General features: G+C 57.0%; 1 protein-coding gene across 3 annotated transcripts in view; it reads left to right on the top strand.

Annotated features, from left to right (window-relative positions):
• Window positions 1–22650, top strand: part of CHD6 (chromodomain helicase DNA binding protein 6) — a 90867-nt gene that overhangs the window by 59606 nt on the left and 8611 nt on the right. For all 3 annotated transcript variants that reach the window (XM_054081211.1, XM_054081212.1, XM_054081213.1), the window contains exons 16-34: window positions 83–293; window positions 1328–1523; window positions 2011–2175; window positions 2546–2725; window positions 3589–3699; window positions 6070–6272; window positions 6687–6886; window positions 10193–10352; window positions 10778–10867; window positions 11751–11854; window positions 12342–12471; window positions 12755–12815; window positions 13515–13572; window positions 14264–14483; window positions 17216–17424; window positions 18524–20077; window positions 20617–20765; window positions 21031–21228; window positions 21895–22341. In XM_054081211.1, coding sequence (XP_053937186.1) covers window positions 83–293; window positions 1328–1523; window positions 2011–2175; window positions 2546–2725; window positions 3589–3699; window positions 6070–6272; window positions 6687–6886; window positions 10193–10352; window positions 10778–10867; window positions 11751–11854; window positions 12342–12471; window positions 12755–12815; window positions 13515–13572; window positions 14264–14483; window positions 17216–17424; window positions 18524–20077; window positions 20617–20765; window positions 21031–21228; window positions 21895–22341 — 4646 coding nt within the window. The remainder of the gene's footprint in view (window positions 1–82; window positions 294–1327; window positions 1524–2010; window positions 2176–2545; window positions 2726–3588; window positions 3700–6069; window positions 6273–6686; window positions 6887–10192; window positions 10353–10777; window positions 10868–11750; window positions 11855–12341; window positions 12472–12754; window positions 12816–13514; window positions 13573–14263; window positions 14484–17215; window positions 17425–18523; window positions 20078–20616; window positions 20766–21030; window positions 21229–21894; window positions 22342–22650) is intronic.

Here is a 22650-nt window from a genome sequence, read left to right as displayed (position 1 = left end):
CTTGATATCACCCTGGACATGAGGCTGGGGGCAGCTGCACTGCCAGCTTCCCCAGCAGCTCATGTCTCTTCTCACCTGGCAGGGGCAGAGGAGAAGATTCTGGAAGACTTCCGTAAAACACACAGCCCAGAGGCACCGGACTTCCAGCTGCAGGCGATGATCCAGGCAGCCGGGAAGCTGGTGCTCATTGATAAGCTGCTTCCCAAGCTGATTGCCGGTGGACACAAGGTGCTCGTCTTCTCCCAGATGGTGCGCTGCCTCGACATCCTGGAAGACTATCTCATTCAGAGGCGGTTAGTATAGCCTTCAGCATTCACCACAACCCCATGTCACCTCCATCCTGAGCTGCAGATACGGAATGGGAGCAGCCAGGGGTGGGAATTTGGCCATTCTGTGCCCACGTACCAGAGGATCATAGAATCACAAGATGGTTTGGATCAGAAGGGGCTTCAAAGACCATCCAGTTCCACCCCCTGCCACGGGAAGGGACACCTCCCACTGGATCAGGTTGTTCAAAGCCCCATCCAGCCTGGTCTGGAACATCTCCAGGGATGAGGCAGCCACGACATCCCTGGCCAACCTGGGCCAGAGCTTCCCCACTTTCATCGTGAAGAATTTCTTCCTAATATCTAATCTAAATCTTCCCCCTTCCAATGTAGAGCCATTCCCCCTCATCTTGTCACTCCAGCCCATTGGAAAAAGCCCCTCCCCACTTTCCTGGAGCCCCTTTCAGTGCTGGAAGGTCGCTATAAGGTCTTCTTGGAACCTTCTCTTCTCCAGGCTGAACAACCCCAACTCTCTTAGCCTGTCCTCATGCGCGAGGGGCTCCAGCACTCAGATCATCCTTGTGGTTTCCTCTGGACTTGTTCCAACAGTTCCACATCCTCCTTATGGAAGGAATTGCAGGATCCAAATCATGGAATTCCAGGATCCGAGTTACAGGCTGCTGCTGGTGGTTGCAGAGACCCTGAAATTGGGCTGCTCTAATCTCTCCATTTTGTGTTGCCCAGAGCTACTCCTTGGAGTGACCGAATGGAAATAGGCCCTTCCCTTGGTCCTGGTCCCTGTGGGCCCCATATCTATCCAAGCACTATGTGTGGGATTGTGGTGATTTTGTCATCATAAGAGGAACAGCTTTTGGGAATAACCATGGTGCACACAGGCTGATGAGGCCTGAGCCTCCACGTGTGCGCAGGTCTTGACAGAAGTCCTGGCTGCCTGTGTGCCCGCAGACAGCCCAGGGGAAGGATCAGGAAGGGGTTTGTAAGCCGCGGACAACTGAGGCCCTGCTTGTGACACTGCTTTCGCCCCTTCCATCTCGGAGCAGGTACACCTACGAGCGCATTGATGGGCGAGTGCGTGGGAACCTGCGCCAAGCTGCCATTGACCGCTTCTGCAAGCCTGACTCGGATCGCTTCGTATTTCTCTTGTGCACGCGGGCAGGTGGGCTGGGCATCAACCTCACCGCTGCGGACACCTGCATCATCTTCGATTCTGACTGGAACCCACAGAACGACCTCCAGGTAAGGGCCTGGGCCAGGCCAGGCTGCTGGAAGGTGCTGCAGCATGGCTCCTGCAGCGGGAAGGGCAGCAGTGCTCGGCTGTGGCGTGTGGTCCTGGGAGAACTGATGGGAGCACAGGGAGAATGGATGTGTCAGGAGGTCACGGTGTGGCCCAAAGCATGGGTGAGCCACAGACCAAGGAACACTTTGTCCATACCTGGTGCTGGAGGGGGTGGAGTGCCTCGTCCTCCCCACATCTATAGAGCCAGAGTCCTTGCCCAGGAGTGCAGGGGTCTCCAGTTCGTGCTCCACAACTGTGCTGGCCTGCCACTAACCAGCACCCCCCAGCAGAGCCCTGCCAGCTCAGCACCAGGCACTGGGTGGGGGGCTCTGGTGGGTGGGAGCTGTGCCTCAGGTGGGTGGGGAGTGGGTGCTGATGTGAAGTGCCACAAGCCGCACGGTCCCATCCTGCTGGGCTCAGTGTGTTTGACACTGTCTCCTTTCCCAGGCTCAAGCTCGCTGCCACCGGATCGGGCAAAGCAAGGCGGTGAAGGTCTATCGCCTCATCACCAGGAACTCCTACGAGCGGGAGATGTTCGACAAAGCCAGCCTGAAGCTGGGCCTAGATAAGGCTGTGCTGCAGGACATCAACCGCAAGGGCAGCACCAATGGGGTAGGTTGGCTGCCAGACAAGGGCTGGACAGGAGACATTGCAGCAGAGCTGTCCTCCTTCCCCTGCAAGTCACTGCCAGGTTGGAGCAGAGACCTGAGCAGGCTTCTGGGGAAGGAGGGACTGGTCCCACACACTCATGTTGCTGCTCTTTGGCCCAGTGCTGCCACGGGGTTGTGGGACAGAGATGGTGCTGTGTCTGGCTGACGGTCCCACAGACAAAGTTTTGAAGTGACCTCTTTGCTGTAGCAGCAGGAAGTCTGGTTTGGCTTGAGGCATCTCTGCTCTCCATGCTGGGGCAGTGGGAAGAGCCTTCTCCTGCTGTGCAGAGCCCAGGCTGGCCCCCTTTGTGATGCCTCCATGTTTTGGGTAGGTTCAGCAGCTCTCAAAGATGGAGGTGGAGGACCTGCTACGGAAGGGTGCTTATGGAGCTCTCATGGATGAGGAGGACGAAGGATCAAAGTTCTGTGAGGAAGACATTGATCAGATCCTCCAGCGCAGGACACAGACCATCACGATCCAGTCAGAGGGGAAGGGCTCTACATTTGCCAAGGTGTGCTGTGCTCATCAGGAGGGAAGGGGACTCCCCCTGGGGTGGTGTGGGATGCACACAGGGCAGCGGCAGTGGACTGACCTCTTACCTGTGTGTGAGACATGGCTGCGTGGAGGCCCGACTCTCCTGCCTGTCCTGCTGTGTCCAGGAGGACAAAGAGGCCTGGCAGCAGTGTCGTCTCCTGTCTCTCTGATGCCGTCAGAGCATTGAGGAGGGTGCACTAGCCTTAGTGGGTGATGTGAGGCTGCCCGGGAGCGATCAGCATGCCAGTGGAAGCTGGCTCAGGCTGGGGAGAAGGCAGGGCTGTCGTCCAGGTGCTGAGCAGTGCCAGGGAGTGCTCTGTCACCAGCCTGGTGGCACGGATGGGCTCAGGGCTGCTCTTGTGTCCCAGGCAGGGCACTGTGGGGTAGACAGCTTGCTCTTCTGATGGGCTGAGGGCTCCTCCTGGGGCAGCAGGCCATGCCCACAGCTGGACCCTCTGCTCCGGGCTGTTGTGGGCAGGGTCAGGCCTCCCCTGGGGGACGACGGGTGCATTCAAAGCCTGAACGTATTTGATTTGGAGTCTGTCACCTCTCCTCCCCTTCAGTATACTGGTGTGGTGCTTTGCAAGAGGAAGTGCAGGTGGAGACTTGAGTTTCCAGTCTTATGGGAAGGAGTTGTGGTACCTTCCTGCAGTGGCAGTTGATCTCTGTCTCCAGCCTCTCTCTTCCACTGCTGTGGGACTGGACTCTGCAGGGAGGCCCCTGGCGGGTGGTGGGATGCAACTGACGGGCTGCAGACGGATGTGTTGGTGATCTCTTGCTGAGGAACGCACATCTGGATAGCAGGTTGCACCCTTTTCACTCCTTTTCTTTCACTCCCAGGCCAGCTTCGTAGCTTCAGGAAACAGAACCGACATTTCCTTGGATGACCCCAACTTCTGGCAAAAGTGGGCCAAGATAGCGGAGCTCGATACCGATGCCAAGAACGAAAAGGTAGGATCCAGCTTGCGGCGTGTGCCCCACAGCTGATCTGACACCACATGGTGTGGTCTCCAGGCATGAGCTGTGTGTTTCTGCTGGGCTCAAGAAGGGATTTTCTGCTGGGCATCAGGAATTACTGCAAGGGAGGGCCGACTGGCTGAAGCCCTGGTCACTTTGACCACACGTTGGGTCGCGTTTGCCTGGTGTTTCGGGGTGTGGAATCTGTGCACCCAGGTACTCCCATGCCTGGTTAAGGAGCAACAGATGGGGCTGGCAGTGTGTGAGGGTGGGAGAGCATGAGACAGCTCAGTGCACGCCTGTGAGCCCAGCAGACTGGTGTGAGTGCCCATGCGTGAGCCAGAGCTGTGCCGGAGCTTCCCACAGCACCGACATGAGTGCCTCTTACTGCCGGCTGCTCTGGAGTGGAGCGGTACCAGCACAGTCCCATGCTGCCCTCCAGGTGCCAGCTCTGATCTCCCAGCTCCCTGCCTGTCTCACCAAGCCCTGAGACCTTTGTTAGCTCAAGGCACACCAGCGCCAAGCTGCCGTGTGCCCTGGCAGGGCTCAGAGGGGCTCAAGTGTGCCAGCTCTTCCTGTGGCTGGGAATTGGTGAGCTGAGCAGTGCTCTTCCCATGCTTCAGAGAAGCTGCATAACCATTCCCCAACCCAAACCATGGGAAGTGTGGCACCCTGGGCAGAGTGGAGCATTTGGCCTGGCAGCTCTGCAGGAGGCCTGGCAAGCTGACATGAGCTTTAATCCGGCCACGGAGGTGATCTGAGGGCTGGAGCACCTCCGTTATGAGGACAGGCTTAGAGAGTTGGGGTTGTTCAGCCTGGAGAAGAGAAAGCTCACAGGAGACCTTAGAGAGATCCTCCAGTACTGAAAAGGGCTCCAGAAAAGCTGGGGAGAGGCTCTGGATCAGGAATTGCATGGATAGGACAAGGGGGAATGATTTTGAGCTGAAAGAAGGGAGGCTGAGATGAGATATTAAGAAGAAACATTTTGCTGTGAGGGTGGGGAGGCCCTGGCCCAGGTCGCCCAGAGCAGTGGTGACTGCCTCATCCCTGGAGCTGTTCCAGACCAGGTTGGATGGGGCTTTGAGCAATTGAATCCAGTGGGAAGTGTCCCTGCCCATGGCGGGGGTTGGAACTGGATGGACTTTATGGTTCCTATCAACCCAAAACATTCTATGATTCTGTGATTCAATTACAAACTGGACGTGTGGTGTGATATGTGGGCCTTGCACAGACTGGGAAACAAGTGCACAAGTCCTCTGAATGAGGCTCATGATGAGGGTGGGGAGGCCCTGGCCCAGGTTGCCCAGAGCAGTTCAAAGAGATGTTCCAGGCCAGGTTGGATGGCGCTTGGAGCAACCGGATCCAATGGGGCAGGTGTCCCTGCCCATGGCAAGGGTGTGAAACTGGATGGGTTTTAAGGTCCCTTCCAACCCAAACCATCCTATGATTCTTCCCTGAGCAGGAAGGTGCAGGCAAGGTCATCCAGGGTAGATGGGTTTGGCCCTGATAGCACAAGGGTGCTGGAAGAGGAGCTGTGGCTTGGGCAACCTCTCTGGTACCTCCCTTGCTCTTACAGTGTCAAACTCTCCCTTGTGCTGCCTGTGGGATATTTCCATGTCCTCCCCTCCCGGCTCCTCCGTCTAGTATAGGGTGCTGTAGTGGCTTCAGTGCAGCCTCGGGGCCTGTGGGAATTCCAGCTAAGGCAGCCACACCTGTGGAGATGGTGTTAAAGACCAGTAAGAGTGAGGCCCCGTGGAGGTGGTGTTAGAGAGAGAGCAGCGAGAGGGCCCCACAGCTCTGCAGAGCTCACTGCTCCAGCAGGGACAATGTGGGAGGGGGGTGGTGTCCCACAGGCTTGACATCCAGCCAGACATACATGACATGGATTCATTTGACAGGGGGAAGGAGGGAAGGCAGGTACGTGCTATTTAATTTCCTATTGCTCCCTCCTGCTCCTTGGAAGCTGCCTTTCTAGCCCACCTTTCCCTGCAGCACAGAAATGACACCGCCTCCAGCACGGCTCTCAGCACAGGCGGTACCAGGAAGGCCAGGACTCTGATTCAGAGCTGAATCAGCTGCTGGTTGTCAGCAGTTTGAATGCAGAGGGCCTGATTTTCATCTTGCCATCGTCCAGGCTGAATTTTGTGCTGGTCAGGAGTTGTCTCGGGTGTGTGGGCAGAGCCATGTGCAGGTAGTTTAGAGCAGGTATCCTAGTGGGAAGAAGGAAGAAGCAAGGCGCTGTAGTCTGAGCCGGGAACCAGGGGCATGCAGAGCAGTGGGGCAGTGTGGAGGAGAGGACGTGCTGCACCCTGAGGCGCCATTTCTGCCCAAATCTGAGCTTGTTCTTCTCTCTGTCCCTCGTAGGAGAGCCTGGTCATTGACAGGCCCCGCGTGCGGAAGCAAACCAAACACTACAACTCCTTTGAAGAGGACGAGCTGATGGAGTTCTCCGAGCTGGACAGTGACTCGGACGAGCGACCCACACGCTCACGACGCTTCAATGAGAAGACACGGCGGTACCTGCGGGCTGAGTGCTTCCGCGTGGAGAAGAACCTGCTCATATTTGGGTCAGTCTCGCCCCTCCCCAGAGAGCACAGCCGTGGCCTCCAGCTGGCCTGGGACACACACGGGTCACTGGGTGTCCCAACCACTGTCTGTCCATCTTGCTTGCAGTGTCCCCTCCTTCCAGCAGGGACCTCGTTGGTGGAACCTGGGCTCTAAGTGTACACTTGGGGTGGAGGGAGAGTTAGGGGGCAAAGCATGAGCATGTCAGTTTGGACTTCCAGAGTCTGCTTCTGCCTCTGCCCTGTTCAGTCCTGGGCAAACCTCTCCCTCTCTCTGCTCCTGTAACATGAAGGCAGAAGAGCCAGCGCCAGGGGAGCTGGCAGGGCCGTGCCTCTGAGGGAGCTCCTGGGGAGAGGTGCTGGCAAGGTCTCCGGCTGCACAGGAGCGTTCACTCTGTCTGTGTTCTGCTGTTCCAGCTGGGGACGCTGGAAAGATATCCTGACCCATGGGCGGTTCAAATGGCACCTGAATGAGAAGGACATGGAGATGATTTGTCGGGCCTTGCTGGTCTATTGTGTCAAACACTACAAGGGGGATGAGAAGATAAAGAGTTTTATCTGGGATCTCATCACACCGACAAAGGACGGCCAGAACCAGGCTCTGCAGAATCACTCAGGTATTGCGTGTTCTCTCTGCCATTGCACCTGTACCTGTCTCTGCTGCACCAGCCTACGGGACTGAGCCTGCAGAGTCAAAGCAGAGCTGATTGAAACAGCCAACAAGCAGTTGTGCTTGAGCACTGCGCCTCTCTGCACAGAGAAAGCAGCTGCAAAGGAACTCATCTCTACACGGGCCCTCAGAGCGGCAGCAGGGGCAGGCTGTGTGGGGGGAAGCTGTTCTTTGGCTCGCAGTGCCATGGCGGGTGCAAAGATCACCTTGTGGTGGGAGCAGAGATGCCATCCTACTCTCAAGTGGGCGCTGCTGTGTTTCTCTGTCCTGTGAATACTGCCAGAGTTTCCCTGTGTGGGGAGACACCAAGGAGGGAGCTTGTGGGGCACTGGTGACTGTGAACACAAGGGTTGTGATAGATGTGAGGGTGCTTATTGCACTCAGAGTGTAGACTTGCCTGGCTGTTCCTCAGGGCATCCCGTGGATCACTGTGCAGAACCTCCCTGTGCCACTTGGCAGCCCTGGTCCTACTGCCAGCAGCAAGACAGTGAGGTGCGGCACTCATGGCTGCGTCAGGGAAGCTGGTGGTGCAGTCTGTGCTGCTATCTCACCCCAAGTCTTCAGCTTCTGTCTCCTCACCACAGTTCTTGTCCCAGACTGCAGTGTCTGCCCTGATGGGTAGGTGCAGTGCTGCTTTGTCTTGAGACCTTTGCAATGCAGAATCCTATCCAGGTGCTGCTGCCTTCTCTCATTCTGTCTAGCAGGACCTTTTATCTCAGATTTTCTTCAGAGGACTTGTGCACTTGTTTCTCAGTCTGTGCAAGGCCCAGATATCACACCACACGTCCAGTTTGTAGTTGAATCACAGAATCCTTTGGGTTGGAAGGAACCTTAAAGTCCATCCAGTTCCAACTCCCTGCCATGGGCAGGGACACCTCCCACTGGATCAAATTGCTCAAAACCACATAGAACCTGGCCTGGAACCCCTCCAGGGATGAGGCAGCCACCACTGCTCTGGGCGACCTGGGCCAGGGCCTCCCCACCCTCATTGTAAAGAATTTCTTTCTATCTAATCTAAATCTTCCCCCTTCCAATTTAAAGCCATCTAAATTGCATTTGCTTTGGGTGGAAGTTTCCATGGTGTCCTCAGCTTCAGCCAGGGGCCACCAGGCAAAGCCTTCCCTGGCCCTGCTCTCCTGGCTGTGCAGTGGGGCGCTGTGGGTTCTCCCCTGGCCTGCAGAGCAGCCTCTGCTCTCTGTAGGGGTCCCCTGGGGCTGGAGCAGCAGCGCAAACAGAGCCCACCATGCAGTCAGCATCGTGCAGCCACAGTGGCTGCTGTCTTTAATCATATGAAGACGGAGCCTGTGCTGACTCCTTGCATCAGCAGGAGAGTTGTGGCCTGGGACACGTGGCCAATGCCCATTCCACATCAGAGGACTCGGCGCTGACCGAGCAGTATGGTGCCTGCATCCTATGACTTTCCCAACAGGTGAGTTGGGCTGGAACCTAGGGGAGGCCCTGGTGCTCTGGGGAGGCCCATGGCTGTGTGCTGCTTGTTGTGAACTCATGATGTGTGGCGTAAGGTGAGTAGGAAGGAGGCTGATTCTCTCCAGGCTGCTCTTGGTGTTGGGGAGCCAAGCTGAAACTGGAGCTCCTGCTTCGAGGTGGTAGAGCACGAGGAAGGCTGTCACTGAGCCCTGAGAGTGTGCCGTGTGGTACTTGGTGCTTAAAAACCTGACATCACCATTTCCTGCTCTCTGGAAATGTCCAACTGGCTTTACAGCTTGCAGTCCGAGCACATAGCCTTCTGCGGCTTCCTTAAGTTACTCTTGCCACCTCCTGCTATCCAAGCCACTCCGGTGCTGCCTCCGTCCCTTGTCACACAGCACAGCCCAGAGCAGCGCTGGGATGGGACTTGAGAGCCCTGTGGGAGCAGAGCAAGAGTAAAAAACAGATTGGCTGGCATGAGTGAGCTTGATTTAGCTCTCTCTTCTTCCCTGGTGTCACAAGACCAGATGGATGAGATGGTACTGAGGCACTTCTTTCCCCTGCACACACATATGCAGGAGAAGACCCGGGGAGGCAGCTCATTCCTCTCAGAAGACTCCAAACAATAGTAACCCCATCAGGAGTTGTTTCCACCTTATGCTGTGAACTCATATCTTATTTCAAGGTTGAAAATGTTTTTCAGCTTCAGCCACTGGATCTCATTTTGTCTTTGTTAGACAGATGGGACTATGTTCCTTATCCCTTCAATGTTTTTGCCAATTGCCAAATTTTTTAATGCCCCCTGCAGCGATCTGGTTCCTACACAGTCCTCCTCCTGGTGCATGGAATAGGACACAACCCATACAGATCATATCATCAGGATTGTCTTCTGGTCTTTGATCGACTGGGAGCCTCTTGTTTGAGCTCTTATCGCAGATTCCTGTGTTGTCCCCGTAGGGTGAACTTCCGAGCTGGCTGTGGTGTCTAGATGAAGCTCTAAGAGCCATGCCCAGGACCAAGGGGCCTTCCGTGCTCCTGTGTGATGTTTTTATATATCAGTGGGCCACGTTATCCTCTGGGCTCAGCATTGCTGTGGGAACTCACAGCAGTTCAGTGTCTGTGGTCATCCCCAAGTTCCTCTTGGAGATGTAGCCTCCCACACTGTGCGTTTACCCTGTGCACTCGGCTGAGCCTGTCTCACTGATGTGTGAGCTGAATGCAGGCAGAGCGCAGGTACCACCACAAAGCCACCGATAAAAGGAACAGTACATTTATTCCTGTTACCTCATGGTCCGGCACAGCTCCCAGGCAGAGGGAATGTAACCAGAGGCCCAGGCACTGCGGAGCTCAGTCTTTGCTCACAATCCAGGGAAGCTCTGAACAGCACTTGGGCAGAGGAAATGCAGCCGCAACACACAGGCACTGTGGAGCTCCGTCCTTGCAAGAAAATGTGAGAGCAAACTGCTGCTTTTTCCCTCTTTCTTAGGGGAGAGCAGAGTCTTCTGATCTTTCTCAGAGCAGAGCTGAAATCTCAACACATTGTAATGAGTCTCTCAGGCGTGTGTTATCTAAACGTAAGAGCTCTGCTTGTTGAACAGAAGACCAGGTAGTGATTAGCATGATTTATGTGTTTTCCTACATCCCAGCTGCAAGGTCACTTCTTTGTGTCCATAGTTCCTCCTTACCAGTCTTCTGTTCTGTTCCCACAGTGACCTGCAGCCGGGAACTTCTCAGCTGCCCTGCCCGGGCACCATGGTGCCAGAGGTGCCTCACCCAGCGCCCGGCCCGCCCCGTGGTGCTCACTGGCTGCCCCTTGCTCTTACAGGCCTGTCAGCGCCGGTGCCCAGAGGGAGGAAGGGGAAGAAGACGAAGAACCAGATGCTGCTTCCTGAGATAAAGAACGCGGACTGGCTTGCCACCTGCAACCCCGAGGTTGTCCTCCACGACGACAGCTACAAGAAGCACCTCAAGCAGCACTGCAACAAGTGAGTGCGGGAGCCTGCGCTGGCTCGTGGAGGTGATGGGCTGAGGGTCTTTGGTGTGGGGAGGGTGGGAGGGAGCTACATAGGGGCTCACAGCCCACGCAGGACCACCATGTTCCAGCTGCTGGGCTGCCCTCGGGTGCTCTTCCAGCTAACAAGAGTTGTGTCCTGAGCAGCAAACCTCTGGCGACAGCAGATGGCAGGGCTGGGCGCTGTGATGTGACACCACGTGGCCAGTGCCCCTCCTGCTTTGAGGAAGTGGGTCCTCCCTTGTGGGGAAACATGGTGTTGAGCAGGTTTCTCTGGCCTTGCTGACCCTTGGAGTGTCCCCCTGCCAGTGCTCCGGTGAGGGCCGTGGGGCCAGGCCCTCGGCTGCAATCTGAGCACCTGTGTACTAGCGTGCATTCCTCTCTGCTGCCTCGGGACAGGGTGCTGCTGCGGGTGCGAATGCTCTACTACCTGAAGGCTGAAGTGCTGGGGGAGGCCGCGGACAAAGCCTTCGAGGGGACCCCTGCCAGGTAGAGACCTTACAGTGAACCCTGCGTCTCGGGGAGGTGGTGATGGTGGTCGAGCACCACGGACCCATCCAGGCTCGCCACATCTGGGCTCATCTGAGCGAGTCAGGCCTGGGGGCCAAAGCCCAAAGTCTTGCTCAGGCAAAACTTCATCCTTAGGTGGCAGCTCTGCCTGAGCAGGGCTGGTGGCTATGGCAGACCTGTTGAGGCAACTCTGTGGCCTTGGGGACATTCTGCAGCCTGCAGGAAAACATCTCCATGTGCTGCCTGACAAATTAGCCTCTAATCCAGAGTGGGAGCCCACAGAGATCGGGCCAGGTTCCCAGGGCCAGGACCTATCACTGTGGCCCATGCTCCCTTCCCAGCACAGAGGACAAGGGCTCTGTCACTGCCACTGAGCCTGCAGCCTGCCAGCTCCTGACCTTCCAGCACAGACCCAGGTGCTTCAGAGAGAAGGGTGATCTGTGGAGCTTTATTTCCTAGGGCAGGGGTTGCTGCCTTCCCCAGCACAGCTCCATCAGCACGAGTCTGTGTGGAAGGAATGCTGCAGCTCCCCACCAGACTTTGCTGGTTGGTTTGAAGTGTTTTCCCTGAAAGATGCTGTTCAGATCAGATAGCATCTCCATCCGTTAGTGTCACTTGGGTGGGAGGGGAGAGTGGCTGTGCAGCCTCCTCATCTCCAAAGGAAGAGGATGAAGAAGGCAGTGGGTTGCAGAGGAGCCAAGGCTCCAGCTCCCTGACTCCAGGGGGACATGCACTCCAGGCCACGGCAGGGCCCCAGGCCAGCCTTGCATGCCAGCGAGCAATAGCTCCTGTCTCCCTTGCCCAGCAGTGCCCAGTGTGCTCCAGTGCTGGGAGAGGGGCATTCAGACTTTGTCTGCCACAGGGAGCTGGACGTGCTGCTGCCAGACATTGACTACGTGGAGATCCCGGTGGACTGGTGGAACGCTGAAGCTGATAAATCTCTACTCATTGGCGTCTTCAAGCACGGTGCGTGCCCAGCTTGTCTGCAGGAAAGGGCCCCACATGTATCACCTGTCCAGAGCTCCAGTACCTGGCAGGGATGTCCCACGAGCGCAGGGGACCAAGGCAGCTCTCCAGGAGCTCATTGGGGTGGTTGGGCCAATGCACTGCGATGCCTGGGGCAGCCGTGCCCAGTCTCCTGGCAGACTTCTGTGGTTTGCAGTGTGCAGTTGCCGCGTGAGGGTGAGGAGGAAGGTGCAGAGCCTCTCCTGGCATCTCAGCCTTGTGAATCCCCCTGCGGCTTCCAGGAGCTGTGGGACAGTTTGCTGCCAGCTGCAACTGCCCCGGGTGCTGTGCACAGCAACCAAGGCTGCCTGGTGGGGTGGAAAGGCTGACCCGACAGCAAGACGGGTGGGAAGCTCTGTCCCACAGAGCAGGAAGTTCTCCTGAACCAGGCTGTGGCCTTGGCTTGGTGCTGTCTTTCTCCTCCCTGATGGCGTGTGGTGGTTGGCAGGTTACGAGCGGTACAATGCCATGCGGGCGGACCCGGCGCTCTGCTTTCTGGAGAAGGTGGGCATGCCGGACGAGAAGCTGCTCTCCGCGGAGCAGGGCGTCAGCGATGGCACTCAGGATGCTGCTGAAAGGTGGGCGGGGGATGGAGCCAGGCTCTCGGGGGCTGTCTGGCTCTCTTCTCGGGGCCATTGTAGCAGTGGGGCAGTGCTGTGGGGTGAGCGGTGCACAGGGATGGGGACAGAAGCAGACTCCAGTTTTGAACACAGCGGGCAGCAGGGAAGGAGGGGGAACGGGCTCCTGAGTGCAAGGCAGACGAATGGCACAAGCACCGACGCTCCACTCCTCCTACCATGAGTGGTACAGCCAGGGAGGCTGTGCTGCCACTGCCAAGGACTGATTGACTCTCTTGCCCAGGGGCAGCATGGAAAAGGAAGAGAGCAGTGGAGAAAAGCTGGAGGGGCTGCCGAAGCAGGAGGTGAGCAGGACTCATGGTGATCGATCCACATCTGCTACTGCCAGGCCTGCCCTCCTTCCCTGCCCTGCAGGCTTCATTGGCTCTGCTGCAGGGAACCAGGGAGCCAGTGCTGCCCGTGACTCCATGCGGTGCTGGCTTTGCTGTGCCATGCACAGGCTCTGCCCCATGCTGTCTGTGTGGTCTCTGCTCACTGGAGCGCAGCTTGTGCTGCTGCCTCTATGTTTCCTGTGGATCTGGGCAGGACCCGCCCTTTGAGAAGCTGAGGGGACTGAGGGCTGGGGACAGCCAGGGTTGCGGGCTCTTGCACTCGTCTGCAGAAGCCACATCTGGCCCTGGCAAAGCAATCGGGGCATCCCAAGAGGAATGGTGCTGCAGGAGGGGCAGAGCAGTGAATGAAGCAGCACAGAAGGGTGCAGAGCGGGCGCTGTCATGCTGCTGCTGCCCTGGGCAGTGGCACCACAGCCCATGTCTCTGGTGAACCTCCCCTCCAGGCCCAGAGTGGACGGTACTGCCCCTCTGAGCTGTCACTTCCCCTGCCTTTGCTGCTCTGATCCTGGACAGCCAGTGGCTGAGCCTGAGGGCACCGGGCATGCGGCCCTGCCCGTCCTGCCCCCCCATACCCTGCCAGGGCCGGGCGGGCTGCGGGTACAGGGTTCTGCATGGGGCTGGAGAGCCCTCTCTGATGACTTCCTTCTGCAGGACATGGTGGCTGCTGGAGCGGGCGAAGCCAGTGAGAAGCGGGACGAGCCAGCGGCAGGTGAGGCCATCCCTCCCCAGTGTGGTGTCTGCCTTCCAGGGGCTGGCACGGCACGGCATGGCACAGCACGGCTAGGGCCGGAGCACTGGGGCAGGCGCTGCTGGGTGGGAGGGACCCGCACTGGGCTGGGGGTTGCACTGCTCTCTGTGCAGTGAGGGAGTTTAACATGAGTAGGTGCCGGTCAGGGGCCCTCTCACGCAGGGACAACCAGGGACAGGCCCTGTGGCAGAGCAGCCAGGGGCCCAAAAAAGGTACTTCCAGCCAAAGCTGGCTGAGGGGAGCGGAAGCCGTTGGCCTGGCCTTGTCCGTGCAGTTGCCTGCATGAGATGAGCATGCAGGGTCTCTGCAGGGGGCAGTGCTGGCAGATGCCATGGGCTGGCCCCAATGCTGAGCAGGGAGCTGCAGTCCTCTTCTAGGCATAGCCTGGCCCGGAGCCATCATTCCTGCCCCGATCTCTGTCCCTGGGCTCTCTCCGAAGGAAGCTCAGCCATGGTGAGGCTGCGAGCCAGCAGCTTTTGAGGTGCAGAGGCCCAAGGATGGTCACCACAGCCCGTGACCCATGACTGTGATCTCTGCTGTCTCCCATGGGGGAAAGAAGGCAGGAGGGAACTCTCAGAGCCAGCCAGAGGGATGCGGGAACCTGTGGCTTGGAGTGTGCGTTAAATACTAATGTTCTTGCTGATGTTTGAAGCCCAGGATGGCTCCGACTCAGACAGATCCTGCTGGCCTGTCTCGTCTGCCCTCACAGCCAGACTGCGGAGGCTCGTCACCGTCTACCAGCGCTGCAACCGCAAAGAGCTGCCTCCCCGTGCTGAGATGCTGGTGCCCGGTAACCATGGATACTGGCTGCAGGACGAGGTGTTCAGGAGAGCCTCTGAGATGGACTCAGTGAACAAAGAAATGCAGAAAAGGTAATGCAGCAGCAGGTCCTTTCCAAAGCTGCTTTAAGACATTGAAATCCTTGCCCACCGGCTTTGCCCAGGTGGCATGCAGGCAGCTGCCCGCGTGACCAAGACAGGGAACGCTGCTCCTGGTCATGAGAGAGCCTTGTGGCTCCAGCAGCTGGACCAGCCAGGGGGCAGAAACCACTGTGGATTGCAGATAGCGGCCAGTGTCACGGTGAAAGGAAGTCAAGAGATGGATCTTCAGGGCTCAATCCAGCATCTGCTGGGCCAGGGATTGCCCCCAGCCCCAGCGGAGTGGGTGCTGCTGAGCCGAATTGAGCACTTGTGTCATGATTTAATCCCAAACTGGCTAGTTTTGGCAGCTAAGTCAAGGCAGATGGGACTCCTGCATCCTTTCCCTCCCACCCCAGGGAAAGGGGAAAGGGAAATGAGAGGAAAAAAGACTCATGGGTTGGAAACTAAAACTACAGCTCTAATGAAATGAAGATAATAGTCATCATCATCATAATCATAATTAGAAAGTAATAAAATATTTACAAATATATGAGATCGCACACACACACACGATGACTATACATCACCACAGATGCTGCAGAGCAGACACGAGGGAAGGGGTCCACAGCCAGGAGGGAGCTGGGCTCAAGAACTGGGTTCAGGAATTCATGGGTCAGACATCAGGAACAACAGACAGACAAGGTCCTCGCTGGATGTCAGCCTTCACAGAAGAGGACAGACCCTTGTGGTCTCTCATTTTATACCGAGTGTGTCTATGGGATGGAATCCTCTGTTGGTTTGGGGTCACCTGTGCTGTCTGCTCCTCCTTGAAAGTGCATCTCTCTTTTGCTAGCTCAAGGATGGTCTGCTTACAAAAGGGATAAGTACAAGCACTGGCTTTTTTACATCGCAGTGCCCTGAGTGATCACTGCTAGAGAGGAACTCTGTCTCAAAACATGCAGTAGCTTTCAGAGGATGGACTTACTTAGAGTGACTGAATTAGTCACAAAACTGACTCTGTGGATGAGGAGTGATGGACCAGCGCTGTCACAGCTCACGTGCGTAGCAGCTCTGCCCCTGGTGGCTCTTGGGTGCTGTGTTAGCCTCCTGCTCGTGGCCTTGGGAGACGGTTGGTGCCATATCCTAAGTGTGATGCGCTCCTGTGTTTTTTGTGTCCCAGTAAGTGGAAGGATGGTGGGACCGCCCTGGCACCCTGAGGGACTCTGCAGAAACCAGGAGCAGGTGCGGTGGGGCTATGCTTCCTCCGTCACTGCCTCCAACACATCCCTGGGCCTTCCTGAGCCGCAGGGGCCCTCTGTGCTCAGCAGGCCTCCATGGCTCTGTTTCTGGGAACTTGGCCCCATTGCAGGGGCCCAGGAAACTGCGGGGTATCTGGGCTGCCCTGTGCTCTCTGTTCATGGCCTCCTCATATAGAAGCTGCTCCAGGCCACTGATCTTCCCTGTCTCCTTCCTCTTGACCTCTTCCAGTGGTACCATGCCCTCTCCAAGGCAGGGACACCAGTGATTGTGCTGGGAACCACAGCAGCCTGGTGTTTCCTGTTCATTCATTCTGTGGGCTTTAGGTTTTTTGGGGTGTCCCAGAAGTGTCCTGGGCAATTTCCCACCAGCCTTTCATTTGAGGCCTTTCCACGAACCCCCATTGGTCTCCTTGATTTGGATCATTGATTTTTTAATTCACTTTCTTCTTGTTCTTCTCCTTTTTGGAATGAAATGTCACTGCGGAGGGCTCGGGATTGCTGGGAGCATGGCTGGGAATGCTGGTCCTGGTATATTTCGGTCAGTCGGACAGTGCTGTGGGTGCTGTCAGCCGGTCTGCTCTCCCTTGTTGTGTCCCAGCTCCCTGCTGGTGCTGGCTCAGAGCTGCAGTTCAGAGGAGCTGAGATTTGACTCTAAGCTTTCTTTGCCCCACAGCACTTGCCTCTCTCCACCATGACCTTCTCTTGCACTTCCCTGTGATTCGCACTGTGCTCTGGGACCTGTTTCTCTGTGCTCTTTGCTCCCAGGGTTGTATTTCTCCAGCACGCTCCTCACCGTCCGTGTTCTGGATCGCTCCTTGAGTGATCCCGATGGGTTGAAGGCACAGAGGGTCCATGCCAGAGTGCAGGTTGTGTTCTACCAGTGCTGTAACCAAAATCTCCACCACCACAGCCGCTTCCCTTCAGCGGGGAGGGAGGGACACCCAGCCCAGGCACCCAGGGGTCACAGGAGTCAGCAGAGTGGGCAGTGTTTGTTACTGGGACCCTCATGGCAATGAACCCCAGTCCCCGTTTCCCTCTGGAAGAAGCTGGATGGAACCTGTGTCTGCAAGACCTTCCTTTCTAATTCCTGGTACAGAGAGTTGGCCTTTCCATGGAGGTGATGAGACAACTCAGTGTGATAGGAAGTGAGTAGGCAAGATAGGTTTGTGCCTCCACAGGACCTGCTGGCTCCTGTGCCCTGTTGGCAGCGCAGCCAGGAGCTGCACCTGATGGCTTTTCAAACAGCCAGGAGTGTTTTTTCAACAGTGAACCGAGAGCCAGAGGGCCCATGGCCTTTGGTCCTCTTCACTGTGTGCCACCAGGCAGAGGGTCTCAGGTTGTGGTAATCTCCTGGTGTGCTCCTGTTGACATCTCCAAGCTGATGGGCAGTAACCAGATAGTCCTCTCCGTCCTCTCCAATGGGCACCTTGCTTGTGCTGGGGCCAGAATGTGTCTCAGTGGTGTTCATGTCTCCTCCTTGCCCAGGTGGACCAGGAGAGAGCAGGCAGATTTCTACCGCACTGTCTCCTCCTTTGGGGTTGTCTATGACCAGGAGAAAAAGATCTTTGACTGGACCCAGTTCCGAGCCATCTCTCGACTGGAGAAGAAGACAGACGAGAGCCTGGAGAAGTACTTCTACAGCTTCGTGGCCATGTGCAAGAATGTCTGTGGTCTCCCGCTGTGGAAAGAGGATGGTGAGTGGAAATTGCATGACCAGGGGCTGGGTAGTGGTAGGTCCATGTAGCAACAGGTCAGAAATGGTTCCCTGAGAGCAAGGTAGGAGTTTCAGGGACAGTTGAAGTCAGCAAGAGACCAGGCGGGCTGTGGGCTTGAAGAAGCCACATGGATGGCTGCTTTGTCACCACTGTGTGCTGCCTTCCTGGTGCAGTGGGAAAGCAGGACAGCCCTGAGGGCTGCAGCCCATGCTCTCATACCTCTTGTGGAACTCTCCCATGAAATCACAACCAATTTTATCCAACACAGCACCCTCTGGATGTCAAGGAGGAGAAGCAGCAGATCACATCTCTACACTGGAGCTGAGAGTTGTCTGGGTGGTCTGTATTGCTGTTTTCTTCCTGAGCATCTCTGCTGGCGCTGGGCAGAGGCCACGGCATAGCCGACCACAGCGCTCTGCCACAGAGCAAAGCGAGTCCAAACCCACCTCAGGAGGCTTGGGAAGCGTGGCCAACATGCAGGGCATCCATTTTCTCAGCATGCCCTGCAGAGCCCTGTTGTATTGGCACCGTGTAGGACATGGCAGATGAAAAGCTGCTAAGGGGCTTGTTTATGCACAAAGCAATTTGCTTCTAACTGCAGCAGAAAGGATTTAATCTCAGACCTGTCAGGAGGTCTGGTCTCATGCCTTGTGTGCGTTAATGTCTTAGGTATGTTTCTCCTCAAAAGAGCTAATGAGTTAGGGAACTCCCTTCCCTGAGAAACTGCTGAAGGGCCACCACAAGCTCCAAACCCAGGGAGCCGCTCCACCAGCAGGTTCAGGCAGCTCCAGCACCGCTGGCGCTAACGGTGCAGAGCTCAGCCAGGGCTCTGAAATCCTCTGTGGCCGAGTGCCTATTTTGGCCCATCTGCTGAGGTTGAGGGAATTTACTCCCAAGAGTCCATTTGGTGGCAAATGAATGGAAGGTGGTGAGACTGAGAAGCCTCAGCAGTGGCTACAAGCACTCTCACCACCTCATCTGCAGTCTGAGCAAGGGTTAAAGCTCCCCTTGCTCTCCTGGCCTCTGAGCGATACTCCTCAGTCTCCATAAAGCCTTGGCATTTCTGTCCCTGCTGCAGGTCCCCTAGACGCTGACATCTACGTGGAGCCCATCACAGAGGAACGTGCCGCCAGAACCCTTTACCGTATTGAGCTCCTGCGAAAAGTGCGTGAGCAGGTGCTCAAGTCTCCACAGCTCCACGAGCGGCTCAAGCTCTGCCGGCCGAGCCTCTACCTGCCGGTTTGGTGGGAGTGTGGCAAACACGATCGGGACCTGCTGATCGGCACCGCCAAACATGGCCTGAATCGCACAGACTACTACATCATGAATGACCCCCAGCTGTCCTTTTTAGATGCCTACAGGAACTATGCTCAGAATAAAAGAACGGGGCTCCCAGGCCCAGAAACGCTGTGCTGCCTTTACCAGACTAACTCCAAACTCTACACTTCCCCTCTGTATAGCCAGGTGGACCAACCGCTGCAGGGGGATGAACCCCTGGAGAATGAAAGCGAGAGTCAGGTCAAGCTAGAAACTGCAGACACCACCATGTCACAGGCTGGGGGCAGCCCTCCAGACTCCAGCTGTGAAACATTCATGTCTAAAGTCCGGGACCTCATGTCCAGTAACTATGATGAAAGCTCTCTGCCAGAGTCGTTGGTGTGCATGATGTATGACGAGAAGGCCTGTAACAGCGAGCAGAGCTCTCTCGCTCGAGACAGCCCGAGTTGCACAGATGTTGGGAGCAGCGTTGCTAAACTCTCTGAGGGCAAGTTAGAGGGGGATGAGGACCCATCCAGCTGCGATGCGGATACCATGAGGGACGGTTTGCATGGGGGCTGTGACCGAATGGATGGTCAGAATGAGGAGGCTGAGCCTTCAACTCCTGAAAGCAACCCCTCACAAAGCATCCCAGCAGAGCTCGGCGAAGCCTTGCAGCAGAAGGGAGACCTCAGCAGCCCTGCGGCAGCGCTGCCAGAGCACAGTGCCATGGAAGGGGTCGTAACCATGGGGCTTTACAGTCCCAGCCTTCATAACTATGAAATAAAGGTTGCTCCTGAGCAGAGGTTCATCGATCTGCTGCAGGAAAAAGGAATAGAGGCAAAGTCGGGACCAAGTCAGAGCCACAGTGAGGAGGATGAGGAGGAAGAAGAGGACGATGATAACTCTGAGGCAGCAGAAGAAGTTGTGGAAGGCTTGAGTCGTCCCAGGAGCAGGGCTTGTTGTGATCCTGAGGCTCATGAACTAGGGGCTGAGGAGCAGAGCTCTGGCCTCCCCACACCAGAGAACCCTTGCCCAGAAGACATGAATAGCGAGAGAGGGTCCGTGGGGCTGGGGACACCCGAAGGGCTGGGGGAGCCTGGGCCAGAGGGCAGGGAGGACCAGGGCCTGGATGAGGAGAGCGCCCTGCAACACTCGCCAGGCCAGGCCCAGAGCCAGGCTTTCGGCCTGCCCACAGCACTGCCAGGGGCCACAGGGGCAGAGCCCCCCTGTGCTGGGGCACAGGCCTGGGACCAAGGGGCTGAGGGGCAGCCAAGCTGCAGAGAGGCCCTGCACCCCGAGCCCCAGGGCATGAAGCAAGAAGAGTGTGAGAAGAGAGACGACGGGGAGAAAACCAGCAGCAACCAGAGTCTAGGTATGGTCCTGAGCGCTTTATCTGTCTGGCAGTCACCTCTGGCTGGGGTGGGAGGGACCTGCTGTCCTCCCTGCAGAGCCCAAGCCTTGGAGCTGCTGAGCCCCCAGAGCAGGGAGTTGGAGTCCCTCTGATCTGGTTGAGGAACAAAGGGTTGGTGGCTGCGTTTGCCAATGCGGCTGGCTGCAAGCCCCACCGTGAGACCCAGCAGCCCTTCTGCCATGAACATCGCCTGGAGTGCAGGAAGCCCTTCCCTTCCTGGCACAGGGCGCTGCCTGGTGAGCAGCTCCTCCTGGAAAGACGTGTACCCTCCTTCTCACCCTGCCCAGGGTATGGGAATGGTCAGGGACGGGGGCCACTACAATGCAGAGCCCCCCCACACTCTGCACAGGACAGTGCTGGCCCTTCCTGAGCAGTGTGGGCTGCCTGCTGTGAGTTGAGGCTCCAACGTTTCTTGGCAGCTGGTTGGGGAATGGGGCCTCTGCCCTGAGAGGGCACAGAAGCAAGGCAGTGATGGGCTCTGTTCTCTGTTGCTTTCTTAGATGGTCCAGACAAGTACTTGGAGGAGGAGAGCAAGAGTTCTGCTTCTGTCCTGCCTGGGGAGATTGATGACCTTCAGGATGCCCGGGCGCCAACCATAGCCCAACTGCTGCAGGAGAAGACACTTTACTCCTTCTCTGAGTGGCCTAAGGTGGGTTTAAAATGAACACTGTTTGCGTTACTGGTAGTCCTGACCAGCAGTGGCTTACACAGCCCCAGCTCTGCCTCCTGTTCTTCCTAATGCATCTCCCTGTGGGTGCTCTATCTTCCCAAGCACCCGTGCCATGGATATGCCTGCCCCAGTGTCGTTCCCCACCATGCTGAGGTCCCCAGGGCTGGGTTTGTCTTTAATCCTGAGGTAACATGCGAGTCAGTCATTCGAGTCCCAGCCTGCCACCATCCCATTCTGTTTGCAGGACCGTGTCATCATCAGCCGCATTGACAACATCTGCCATGCCATCCTGAAGGGCAAGTGGCCTTCCTCCAGCCAGCAGTTTGAGACACAGAGCCTGCTGGCCGCTCCAGCGGTAGCCAGCAATGCCGGCAGCAGGAGCAGCTTTGCTGAGTCAGAAGCGCCTGATCCCAGCTTCAATAACGGGGTGTTAATCTCACAGGTACAAAAGGTGTGGGGGCCTTCGGGTGGGAGCAAGCCAGGGCCTCTGGAGTAAAGCATGGCCCACAGACGCCCAGGAGTTTCCCAGTGGGGGCTGGATTTACACTGTGTCTCGGTGCCATTTCTGGTGTGTATCACATGGCTTAAGCTGCTTGGTCCCCTCTCCTGAGGGCTCCCGGTGAGCTCCCTGTGTTCTCAGTCTCCCACCAGCCCTGTTCCCTCCTGGGAAGGCAACTGCTCTACGGCAGCTCCACAGCTCCTATAGCTGTAGAGGGGGCTTCCAGTCAGCCTGGAGCGCCCAGCGTGGCTGTGGAAAGGGGGCAATGCCCAAAGGAAGGGACACAGGAGAGGGCACTGCCATCAGTCACCAGCTCTCCCTCATCTCCTGTTGCTGTTGGACACAGCATGGAGATTGGAGCTGCTATCCTGCGACCCCAGCCCGCCTGCCCGGCAGCTGGCAGAGCATCCACTACCCGGGGGTGGTGCTGGCTCCCGCACCACCCTGACAAGGAAAGGTAAGCGTGATGTGCCTGGGAAAGGGCATCCTTCCACACTCCCGCAGAGAGGCAGAGAGCCTGACTGTTAGCTCAGTGTTGGTTTGAGGAGCTGTGGTCCCTGGGCAGTGCATGAGCAGCCATAACCCTCTCCATGGCTTTGATGCACACAGGAAGGTTTCCTGACCCCTGCCTTTGCAAAGGATGAGCGGAAGCACAGGAGGCCCTACGAATTCGAGGTAGAGAGAGATGCCAAGCAGAGAAGCCTGGAGCACCTAGCAGCAACCCACGTCCATCCACCCATTGTGCTGAATGGCTGGCGTGACACAGCGGTGGACTTGTCCAGAGCCTCTGATGGTTCCCAGGGGAACTCTTCTCCTTTCTCCCTCAACACAAACATGCCCAAACTAGGGACCATGAACACCCTCCAGGGCTCCCTGGGCATGGACTTGTCCGGCATCCTCCAGGCGGGGTTGATCCATCCTGTCACGGGACAGATCGTAAATGGCAGCATCCGAAGAGATGATGCTGCCATGCGGAGGAGACGAGGCAGGAGAAAAAATGTAGAAGGGATGGACCTCATCTTCTTGAAGGAGAGGCCTCTTCCAACCAGGCTGCAGGTGGGTCGATGCTCCCCTCTTCCACATGGCCCTGATGCATGATTTGTCTCGTGGTCCAGCCCTCCCTTAGAAGCTGTGCTGCCCATGGCAATGTAGGGCCTCCTCCAGTGCAGCTCAGCTCAAGCTGGAGCAGGCAGGAGCAAATACTGCACCAGGGAGGAAGGGAAACTTTCCCTCTGGGTTGCAGCACTCTGCCCAGAGTGCTTGAGTCCCTCTAAGCGTTATCAAAAGCAGCTGCCCCACGTCAGGGGTGTATCTGGGGTTAGAGAACATGGGGAAGGGTCCTTGACTGTGTTGGAGCTGTGGCCA

This window comes from Cuculus canorus, chromosome 16, assembly GCF_017976375.1.
Source record: "Cuculus canorus isolate bCucCan1 chromosome 16, bCucCan1.pri, whole genome shotgun sequence".
NCBI classification, from domain to species: domain Eukaryota; kingdom Metazoa; phylum Chordata; class Aves; order Cuculiformes; family Cuculidae; genus Cuculus; species Cuculus canorus.
This window is presented reverse-complemented; position numbering and strand designations above follow the sequence as displayed.